Below are 11,094 nucleotides of genomic sequence, written 5' to 3'. Positions count from 1 at the left end.
AGAGAGACGCAGACCTCCCATTTTCCTAGAGAGAACAAGTGGACGTGGGGGACCCGGAGCGTTGTGTGTATGTGTGTGTGTTGGGGGGGGGGGGTGTGACTCGGACTGACCCGGAAGCGAAACGCAGGGAACTTCCGTTCTTTGTTCTGTCCCCGGTGTGTGGCTCTGTGACAGGGTCCAGCGGGGCCTGGTCGGTGTCCAGCCCCCCAAATCTCCCGTCCCTGCCCCCAGGGTGAGTCCGGCCGCCCCTGGGGCTCGCGGTGGGACGGAAGCAGTGGTCGCCGGGAAAGGGGTGGTGTCTGTGCCGCTGCGGCCCGCGGGGTCCCCAGGCCCGCCCGGAGCAGGGTGCGGGGAGGCGCCAGTCAGGACTCGCTTCCCCAGGGACCCCGCCCCCCCAGCGCGCCCTGCATAGGGGAGGAAAGGAGCAGCTGTTGTGGTGCTGTGAGTTGCACAGCGCCCAGCTCGAGCCCTTAAAAAGTTCCAGTATGGCTGGAGAGGCGTCCCGCTCCTTCAAACAGCTCGTGACAGCGACCCTAACTTGGTAGTTCTCCGAGACGTTTTTATTTGATGTTAACAGTTCTCCGCGCCCGCGGCAGGAGGGAGGGTCTGTTTTTACCCCGGCTGGATCTGAAGATCAAAGAACGAGGAGTTCTACGAAGAGTGCGCAGTTAGAACTGCTCAGATTCCGGAATAATCTCCCAGGCGCACAGTCAATCGAGTCTCTTTCCGGGAGTGGTACCACTGTGTCCCATTTTTCAGTTGTATTAGATCCCCGATTTGATTCGCTTTTCAAAGTTGGATCGAACACAGCCCGTTGTTTAAGTTCTGAAGGGTATGTGTAAACTCCAGGAGTGGATAAAGCACGATGATGAGCCTGCAATCTGTGGGATAATTATTGGCACTAAAGGTGCTTTTCTCGGAGAAGAGAAATTCGTGGGGTGCAGGCATCACTTGATTTCAAGTGTTTGGTGGAGAGTGGTATGGAAGGAGAAGATTCTATCACTAAAGCTTCGTAGGGCATGAGGCCTCTGAAGAGTTGAAGGTCCAGGGGACAGATTTTTAGCTTGACATCTCAAGACCTCTCCAGTGGCGAACCTGTGCAGCAGTGGAACAGACTCCCCGCTGAAGTAGCCATGTGTGTCCAGCAAGTTAGCTGACAGAACGTTAGGAACTTCGGAAGATGTTTCTTGCACTGGGTGGGAGGTTGACCTAGAGAACCCTGACTTCTGTTTCAGCTCTAAGGGCACAACACAAATGCCAGTCGTGGTCTTTTTCTTTTTTTCTTTGACTGTACTCGCTGTATACAAAGGTTCGCAGGCCAGGGATCAAATCCCCTGCCACAGATGTAACCAGAGCCACAGCAGTGACACCACCAGATCCTTAACCCACTGCACCCTGAGGGAACTCTGACATAAACATTTAAAATTCCTTTTTCTTTTTTTCCCCTTAGTCATACAGCACTGGCATCAATTAAGTCACAGTTCCCAGGGACTTGAACAGAGGCTGCCAAGTTCCCAGTAATTGCCACTCTGGCCTTCCAGAGACTAATTCCAAAGAAGGAAGGAACAGATCCAGCAGGTAAAGCTTTCCATGATTTGTCACTGCCAGGTCACCTTTTCTAGTCCTCAGGAAGTCTCCCAGGAGTGGGGCTGGCAGTGGCACAGGGGAAGGGCCCTGCTTGGACTTGATGCTGTGGGGGCACAGTGGAGGTTTTTCTTTCTGGGAGAAACATTGTTTACTGATCCAGGCACTGGGGACTTGTTCTCAACAATATGCCTTTGCGTTCCAGCTTCGGCTTACCCAGCTGGGAGGAGGGAGCACTGCTTTTTTTCTCTGAAGTCAAAGCCTCTGACTTTGCTTTCTATGGAGAGGTTGGACGGAGAGCTGATTTGTTGGGGGTTTCTGCTTATAAACAGCCCTGAAGATGGTAAACTTGGTTGATAGGAAGGAAAAGACGGCTGGCTCTGAGAAAGCGCTGAAGGCCCCCAGCCAAGAGAGTGATGGAGGCAAGAAGGTGTCACTGTGATTGTCGGTGGCCTGGCTCTTGCCTGATTCATTGCTTTTCTGAGTTCTCTGAGCTCTGAGTGACTCTTGGGGCCCCTCCCCTTCTTATGCCTTATGTGAATGCAAGCGTCTTTAGTGGTGGAGCAAATGGCTTTTGCACTGCTGATTTTTTTTACTTCTTCCAGTAGTGCCTTGCAGTGTAATTGGCATTCAATAAATGTTACATGAGCAGATGAATAAAGAGAAGGGGGTAGACAAAATCCAGGGGTTGCCTTTGTGTTCTTGCCGAAGTGGGAGGATGCTCTGATGGCTGCTGCACCTGTTCTCTATCTGCTGATTCTTGCCACAGAATTAAGCTGTGAAACACAACCTGGTGCTTGAGAGCGCAACGTTATTCTAGGTACTAACGTTATGTCTTACTCACCAGGGCCACAGAAAATAGACCCCCTTTGATGGTCATAGCAACTGGGGAGTGGAGAACCTTAATAGGGATAAAAACAGAGAAATAAATAATCTCATGTTTTTAAAAAAGCATTTGCTCTTGCTTCAGTGCCTTCATTCTGATCCAGGGAAGTCTGTTCTGAGAGAAGGGAGATAACGAGAAGGCTGCAGAGAGGAAACACAGCAACTGGGACTAGTCTCTTAGAGCCTGATAAACATACACACTCACACCCTGTAGTGAGACTACACAGGACCACAAAAAGGGCCCAGATTCCTCAGTAATATCCCACCTTTGATGGAGACTAGAAGCAGAAAACTATCTTAGGAAGAATTTATTTTAATTCAATAGATCTGAGCTGTTTGCTCTAGTTCTGTGAGATAGGTATGGTTTTCCCAAGTTGGTTTTTTTTTTTTTTTTAATCTTTTTTAAGGCTGTGCCTGCAGCATATGGAGGTTCCCAGGCTAGGGGTCTAATCGGAGCCACAGCAACACCAGATCTGAGCCTCGTCTGTGACCTACACCACAGCCCATGGCAACGCTGGATCCTTAACCCACTGAGCAAGACCAGGGATCGAACCTGAGTCCTCATGTATCTTGGTCAGATTCATTTCTGCCGCCCCACTACTGGAACTCCTCCCAAGTTTTTTGAAATGAGACAGACAGCAGCTTTCTGGTGGCTCAGTGGGTTAAGGATCCAACATTGTCACAGTTATGGCTTGGGTCCTACTGTGGTGCAGGTTGGACCCCTAGACTGGGAGTTACTGGGGAGGCCAAGATAAATGAATGAATGAACAAATAAATAAATAAAATGAGACAGAGAACTTATGGAAACCTTCTCTGATATCTGTTATGTGGGTGCTATTTCATGGCTTCTTTTTCTCTAAGATTGCCCCTACGTTTCATTTTTTATTTTTTTTTTCTTTTTTAGGGCTGCACCTGCGGCATGTGGATGTTCCCAGGCTAGGGGTTGAATCGGAGCTACAGCTGCCAGCCTGCGCCTCAGGCACAGCAACACCAGATCCAAGCCGCACCTGTGACCTACACCACAGCTCATGGCCTTAACCCGCTGAGCGAGGCCAGGGATTGAACCTGCATCCTCATGGATACTAGTCAGATTCATTTCCACTGAGCCACGACAGGAACTCTGCTACCTACATTTTATATAATAGCTAAAAACCTACCAAAGTTAAGATTTTTTTCCCTTCTACTAGTTCTAATGTTTACGAGGGTTTTTGTTTTGTTTTGTTTTTTAAGAAAAATCTGTGTACATTAGCTTTATCCATTATTACAGGTATTCTTTTTTTGTTTGTTTGTTTATTTTTTGGTCATGACTGTCGCATGTGGAAGTTCCCAGGCCAGGGGTCAAACCCACACCACAGCAGTGGCAATGACAGATTAGGCCACTAGGGAACTCCTATTTCAAGTATTCTTGAAAGTTGATATTGATACTTACACATTTTACAGTCTATGTGTAACATTCTTTTTTACTTTACTCTGACATTTTTTATTGCAGTATTGCTCAGTATTTTGTTCCATTAATGGCATCATTTGGGACCCTTGTTCCCCAGTTTTTGCTTGTTAGAAGTATCACTGAGTACAGTTCCTATTGCGGCTCAGAGGTAACGAACCCATCTAGTTTCTATGAGGATGCAGGTTTGATCCCTTAGGATCCAGCATTGCCACAAGCGACGGTACAGGTTGCAGATGCAGCTCGGGTCTGGCATTGCCAGCAGCTGCAGCTCAGATTCAACCACTAGCCTGGGGACGTCCATATGCCTCAGGCATGGCCCTAAAAAGCACAAAAAAAAAAAAAAAAAAAAGAGGAAAAGAGAAAAACACATCACTTAGTGTAGGGAGGGCACCTAAGGTAAGATGCTGTCAGGAACTTGGGCCCTTCTGTGTGGCCCTCACAGGGAGTGAGTGTCTCTATTCACCAGGATCTAAAAGACTAATCACGGTGGCTGCATTTCTTCTGGCTGTTCTGGTCTGGACTGAAATCTCAGTTCCCCTCTTTCTATATTCAGGAGGGTTTTTCAAAATTATCTTTGAACCCTGAACTTTTGCTTCCTCATTCTCCTTCAGAACCTGCTTCCTGCTGACTCTGCACATAGGAGACCAGAAATCCGAGCTTCTAGCCCTACCCATGGAAACTCAGGCGGATCGTGTATCTCAGGAACCTCAGGCCCTGCTGGAGAGTGGTAAGGAAGAGGGTTCGCTCATCCTCGGATTCAGCACTCACCTATCAGGTGCCCAGCAACTGCTGGGATCCAGATGTGGGTAGGACGTAGTCCTTGCCTTTCGGTAGCTCCCAGCCTAGTGGGGAAGGCGGACTGCAGCCATTAGTTAAGTACAGCTTGATAGGTTTTACAGTTGAGACGTGTTCGAGGCCCGTGGACTGCACATGCAGCATTAAGAAAGCTGTGACCATCACCAAGTTCCATTCTCCAGGCACTTTGTAACAGCCAACTTCAGAGCCCTGGGATGTGCCCTTTAGGAGCCTGTGCCTCAGGGAGCTCTTGGGAATTATTTTGTAGGTTCCAGGAAAAAGAGTAGAAGAAGGGATAGGAAGGTACAGGAGGTGGTTGTGTTTTTCTTTCATAGACTGAGCTATTGACTTGGAGCTGGTTTTTGGTCCTAAGGAGTGTGCCCATGAGCATCAGGAAAAAGCACTTAAAGACATTTTGGTCCGCGTGATTCTCCCGAATCAAGTATCTCTGGGTGTTCCACGTCTCTAAGGGATAAATATGTTAACTTAAGAATTACAGGAAAAGCTACATGATCAAGCATGGAAGCAGGAACCATTGGTAGGGTGCAGATTTAATCTGGGGCTAGAGAAGAAGAAAGAGTTTGGGCATTGTGTCTTCATTTGGGACTGGGGTGAAGCTAGTTTTCCTCTGGTCAGGAAGTCTGTCCGAGAGATCGGAGTTGGCCTGTGGAGAATGATGGAGGGGACGTGGACAGAACAGCTTGCGTGCTGGCCGAGCGTGGGAGGATGGACGAGAATCATAATCACTCACAGTCGTTCTGGACAAGTGTCCTTGAGAGTAGGGGGAGTGGAGAGAAAGGAGGGGGCCGGGGGCAGACAGGAGAGCCGAGTCTCAGGCTCTGGTCCTCTCCTTGGCGGGAAGGCCCACGCCGGACAGCCTGCGGTAAGCATTTTTCAAAGCTGCAGGGGGACTTAGAAATCTAAGAGGGCGGGATGCTTGCTTGTCCCGGGATCCGTGATTGTCTGTAGGTTGAGAGGCCAGAGAGCAGATGGATGCGCTCATAGACCCTCTTGTTGTCCTCAGCTCTTCCTTCCTCAAAAGTTCCCGCGTTTTCTGACAAGGACAGCCTGGGGGATGAGATGTTGGCAGCCGCGCTCCTTAAGGCCAAGGCCCAGGTGAGCCGGGCATTTCCATATCCCTCTTCTTTCCCTGCCCATTTTTCAGAAATGCTTCCTGCAGCGACATCCCGTTGAGTGCCTAAACCCCGATGGCCTCCATCCTCCTGCTGCACAGCGGACCTTCACCTCCTGTCTCGGACCTCTCTTCCTCCCCTGACTGCCTCTCCCGCCTCCCCAACATGTGTTATTCGCCCCCACCTTGCACTAGCTTTTGGCTCTGCCCCTCTCATCCCTCCCCCTGCAACTGCATGCGAGAATGTGTCATTTCAGGAGTTGGTGACCTTTGAGGATGTGGCTGTGTACTTCATCCGGAAGGAGTGGAAGCGTCTGGAGCCAGCTCAGAGGGACCTCTACAGGGATGTGATGCTGGAGAATTACGGGAACGTGTTCTCGCTGGGTAAGGAGCAGGCCTTCCTCAGGAAAGCTCCCTTGGCATTTCCTCGCTTCCTTGTTTGCTAAGACACTTGAGTCACTGACAGTCATCAGCTGAGGTCTTAGTGTCAGCAAATTATCACAACAATGATAGTAACTCCCATTCACACAGGAATTTTGTAGACATAGATTCTCTCAGTTAATCCTCACATTTGTGCAGCAATTGAGGCAGCTGGAATTATCCTCCTTTTATAGGTGAGGAAAGCAAGGTCAGGGGTCTTAAATGCTTTGCAAATGCTAGTGACTGGCAGGACTCGAGCCCTGGCCTTTTAGCTCTAAATCTGATACTTTCCCTGTGTTTTTCTTAGGACTAAGCATTTATTATAATCCAGAGACTTGCCTGGAGTTCCCATCATGGCTCAGTGGTTAGCGAATCCGACTAGGAACCATGAGGTTGCGGGTTCGATCCCTGGCCTCGCTCATTGGGTTAACGATCTGGCGTTGCCATGAGCTGTGGTGTAGGTCACAGACGTGGCTCGGATCCCGCGTTGCTGTGGCTGTGGCCGGTGGCTATGGCTCCGATTAGACCCCTAGCCTGGGAACATCCATATGCCGCGGGTACAGCCCTAGAAAAGGCAAAAAGACAAAAAAAAAAAAATCCAGAGACTTTCCCAAAAGGTTAGCATATTGGGATCCTTAAACATGTGAGGTTCTGCTCTGTGCCCATGTGAACATTCTGGAACTCTGTCTCCTCCCCTTCTCTGTTGCACTTTCTCTAGAGACCTGTTGCTTTGTGGAAAACCAAGTATAACTGCTGTTCTTGTGGAAATTTCAGCTTGTGTTAAGCAGCGGTTAGCGGACCAGTCATCCCTCTACCCTCACCCACTTTCAGTGAGGACTTTTTCTGAGCAAGGCCAGGGTGTCTTCCTGACTCCCATTTGAGGCCTCCCCGTACCTCCTCCCCGCTCTGTGCTCTGCAGATCCGGGTTAGGGATTGAGCTCCGGGACTGTTGGGTATGAATAGGATAAACCTCATCCCCCGTCTTTTCATCAGCAGGATTCATAGGTTTTGTTTTGTTTTGCTTTGCTTTTTTAGGGTCACACTCATGGTATATGGAGGTTCCCAGGCCTAGGGGTTGAATTGGAGCTACAGCTGCCAGCCTATGCCACAGCCACGGCCACACCAAATCCGAGCCTCGTCTGTGACCTACACCGCAGCTTACGGCAACGTGGGTTCCTTAACCCATTGAACAAGGCCAGGGATGGAACCGCAACCTCATGGATACTAGTAGGATTTTTCTTTTTCTCTTTTTGCCATTTCTTGGGTCACTCCTGCACCATATGGAGTTTCCCAGGCTAGGGGTCGAATTAGAGCTGTAGCCACCTGCCTACACCAGAGCCACAGCAACTCGGGATCCGAATTGCGTCTGCAGCCTACACCACAGCTCACAGCAATGCTGGATCCTTAACCCACTGAGCAAGGCCAGGGACCAAACCCGCAACCTCGTGGTTCCTAGTCGGATTCATTAACCACTGCACCACAACGGGAACTCCACTAGTAGGATTTGTTTCCACTGCGGGACAGTGGGAACTCCAGGTCTCCCATTTCTGAATTATGACATAATCTCTGGGCCGGAGTGAGAGGAAGAGCTAAGGGTTCTGGGTTTGAAGGGAACTGAGAAGAGAGAGGTCTTGAGAGGTACCTGTTCAGATGAGGGAGCAGCAGCTCTTTCTGTCCCTACCGCTCACTCCCCTTTACTCCTTCAAACATTAACAGACTAGAAATGCCCACAGTCTAGACCCTCTCCACTTGTCCTCTGTGCCTGAAGTTCCCTTTAGAAACCCCAGAGCGGCGGAAATAGCAAAGTCAGACACAGGAATTGCTGACGTATCCTGTGTATTAGTGTAGCTGCCCAGGCCTAGGGGCACTGACCTCTTTCTCCCTGTTCATGGACGTGGCACACGTGACACGACCACAGGCATGATGGTTCTCTTACCCTTGTCGCTCCTTCCTGCTCTGCTACCGCGTCTCATCCCCTTCCCGCTTCTCCCCACACCCATCTGTTTAGTCTCTTGTACCTGCTCTCCCCTCATTCTCTTGCCATCCCCGATTTCATCTTCAGTCCAACTTGTAGGACCTTTGTCACTTCATTCAACAGCACGTCCTGCCTCTTTAGTTTTTGGTTCCCTGCCTCTGCCTGCTCCGTCCTCTCCTTAACAAATCCAACCTTCCCACACTTCCAGCTCTTTTCTCGATTTTCCTGCCTGCCTTCCTCCTTCCCTGTTTCCTTGGCCTGGTTCTCTTCTTCTGCCTTAGCTACATGCAGCCTGGGCAGCCCTCTTTGCACATGGACAAGAGGCCTGTGCTCAGCCTGTAAACATTATGTGGTTATCTTGCCTCTGGTTTTGATTCGTTCTCCCACAAGGAGCAGGTGACATTTGTGTCTTGTATTGTGCCAGATGGTGAAACCAGAACTGAGCATGATCCAGAAATCTCTGAAGATTCAGGACCACATGGGGTGCTATTGGGAAGATTCCAAAAGGATATTTCTCAGGGTCTTAAGTTTGAAGAAGCCTATGAACAAGAAGTCCGTCTGAAGAGGCAGCTAGGGAGCTCCTCTGGAGAGAGACTGAATAGGAAGATACAGGATTTTGGTCAAGTGACCGTTGAGGAAAAGCGGACTCCCATGGGAGGGAGAAGTGAGAAATGCAGTGACTTGGGGAGCAGCTTCACTGTGAGTCCCACTCTTGTTTCCCATCAGAGACTTCCTGGGGGAGACAGACCCCATAAGTGTGATGAATGTAGCAAGAGCTTTAATCGAACTTCAGACTTAATTCAGCATCAGAGAATCCACACCGGGGAGAAGCCCTACGAATGCAGTGAGTGTGGGAAGGCCTTCAGCCAGAGCTCGCATCTTATTCAGCATCAGAGAATCCACACTGGAGAGAAGCCCTACGAGTGTAATGACTGTGGGAAGACCTTCAGCTGCAGCTCTGCTCTCATCCTCCATCGGAGGATCCACACCGGGGAGAAACCCTATGAATGTAACGAGTGTGGGAAAACCTTCAGCTGGAGCTCCACCCTTACTCATCACCAGAGAATCCACACTGGAGAGAAACCGTATGCTTGTAATGAATGTGGGAAGGCCTTCAGCAGGAGCTCCACCCTCATTCATCACCAGAGGATCCACACTGGAGAGAAGCCCTATGAATGTAACGAGTGTGGGAAGGCCTTCAGCCAGAGCTCACACCTCTATCAGCACCAGAGGATCCACACTGGAGAGAAGCCCTATGAATGTATGGAATGCGGAGGGAAGTTTACCTATAGTTCAGGCCTTATTCAGCATCAAAGAATCCACACAGGGGAGAACCCCTATGAATGTAGCGAGTGTGGGAAAGCCTTTAGGTACAGCTCAGCTCTTGTTCGCCACCAGCGAATTCACACTGGAGAGAAGCCTTTGAATGTAATGGGAGTGAGCAAAAGTTCGCTCAGAGTTACTGCTGAATTAAATGTCGGCGAGTCTACCTGAAAGAGAGCCACACATCTGTCTTCCTCACTTCCTCTGAGTCTCAAGAGCTCCTGCCTTACCATAATAGGACGGACAACTTCAGGCGTGTCCCTTCCGACTCAGACCTTTGACCTTAGAGAATGGGGCAGATTGGGCAGATCATCTTGGTGCAGTGATTAGTAACCTAGTCAGTTTCCCCAGCAATGACACCAGCCTTGAGAGATTAGGATGCAGGCGGCGGATTAACTGCCGGGAGTAGTGGGGAGCTCGGGGACCAGTCTCCTTCCGCTTTGGAAGGCAGTTTGCACTAGACCATTTTTTCTCACACCAGAGGAGCCTTTCTTTCCAAGGTGGAGATGGAAGCACAGTAGGAATAAAATTCCAAGGATTCCTCTAGTTGGAGTCAGTATAGTCAGCACAGAAGAAAGTGGAAAGAATGTTCTGGGTCATGTTTTTGCTAGGAAGGGGAAATGGAAGCTGCATTTCAAAGCCACTGCTTCCAATCCAGCTATAAAGTTTGATAAGGAATGTGCTATTTTGTTTCATGACTCCATTAATTACGGATATTGGCTGCCGAGGCATTTGTTATTTTGTTGGGCGTGGGGAAAGACCCTAAGAGAGGTTTTCTTGGTGACTGTACCCTTCAGGGCTCTTGGAGCAGCGAGACCAAGTTTCCAAGAGCAGTCCGACGAGTTGGGTGAACTCACTCTTTCCTGATTTGATAGGACTAATTGGGAAATCCAGCTGATCAGTGAGTCCGACATGGGGGAAAAGATCAAAAGCTTTCAGCACTGGCCTCTGGTTCCTTTGTCCTCTTTCCTTCTCCCTCCTCTGACTCCTGTGATGGAAGGTGATTTCTTCTAAAGCCCTAGTTACTAAGGATGCTGTTACAGAGCTCGCACAGCCAGCTTGCCCTGCCCTCTGATACTGTAACCTATGGCATCTGCCCCGCAGCCAGGCCTCTCTTGACCCCACCTCTGACTTCGGCAGCCAAGTATGAATGCAGAGAGCAGAGCCCAGAGGAGGAAGCTCAGGGCTCCTTGCTGGGCTGAGATGGAGCACCCCGAGTTTTCCCATCTGAAGAGATGACCTCTCACGACATATTCCCAACCGTGCTCATCCTGTAGCATCCATGAAGTACACTATTAAACAGAATAGTTTTCCAGAAGGACAGATTGAGTGTGTTTTTGTGCAGGGGCCAAATTTATTTTAGTTCAAACAAACAACATCAGTGGCTGTGAACAGAATCTTTAAAAATTAATCTTTAAAACTTTCTATAGCCGGCCCTGTTTGAAGATTCTCTTTCCAACAGGGAACCTCTGTCCCTCAACTCCATCATTTCCTCTGCACACAGCCACTGACTGTCTCAGTCACACAGTTGCT

At 49.5% G+C, this 11,094-nt stretch overlaps 1 protein-coding gene across 3 annotated transcripts; it reads left to right on the top strand.

Moving 5' to 3' along the window:
* The first annotated feature begins 116 nt into the window (after window positions 1-116).
* On the top strand, window positions 117-10,879 carry ZNF3 (zinc finger protein 3). 3 transcript variants are annotated; one of them, XM_047779608.1, is made up of 7 exons: window positions 117-232; window positions 1,451-1,578; window positions 2,190-2,404; window positions 4,528-4,643; window positions 5,736-5,827; window positions 6,101-6,227; window positions 8,663-10,879. In XM_047779608.1, the coding sequence occupies exons 4-7, from the start codon at window positions 4,589-4,591 to the stop codon at window positions 9,730-9,732; spliced, it is 1,344 nt and encodes a 447-aa protein (XP_047635564.1). In that variant the 5' UTR covers window positions 117-232; window positions 1,451-1,578; window positions 2,190-2,404; window positions 4,528-4,588; the 3' UTR covers window positions 9,733-10,879. The 3 variants fall into 3 exon arrangements, with proteins under 3 accessions (XP_047635564.1, XP_047635563.1, XP_047635562.1); XM_047779607.1 differs by lacking the exon at window positions 2,190-2,404; XM_047779606.1 differs by lacking the exons at window positions 117-232; window positions 1,451-1,578; window positions 2,190-2,404; window positions 4,528-4,643 and adding an exon at window positions 4,651-5,594.
* The last annotated feature ends 215 nt before the right edge of the window (window positions 10,880-11,094 follow it).

The sequence above is a fragment of the Phacochoerus africanus genome, chromosome 5 (genome assembly GCF_016906955.1).
Source record: "Phacochoerus africanus isolate WHEZ1 chromosome 5, ROS_Pafr_v1, whole genome shotgun sequence".
In the NCBI taxonomy this organism is placed as follows: Eukaryota; Metazoa; Chordata; class Mammalia; order Artiodactyla; family Suidae; genus Phacochoerus; species Phacochoerus africanus.
This window is presented reverse-complemented; position numbering and strand designations above follow the sequence as displayed.

What these genes read in the sequence shown, in the direction of transcription:
- ZNF3 (XM_047779606.1), top strand. Translation starts at nt 5,438, where the DNA reads ATGGACGAGAATCATAATCACTCACAGTCGTTCTGGACAAGTGTCCTT. An exon ending in CCCACGCCGGACAGCCTGCG is followed by an intron (nt 5,595 to 5,735) that starts GTAAGCATTTTT and finishes TGTTGTCCTCAG; the next exon opens with CTCTTCCTTCCTCAAAAGTT. An exon ending in CGGGAACGTGTTCTCGCTGG is followed by an intron (nt 6,228 to 8,662) that starts GTAAGGAGCAGG and finishes GTATTGTGCCAG; the next exon opens with ATGGTGAAACCAGAACTGAG.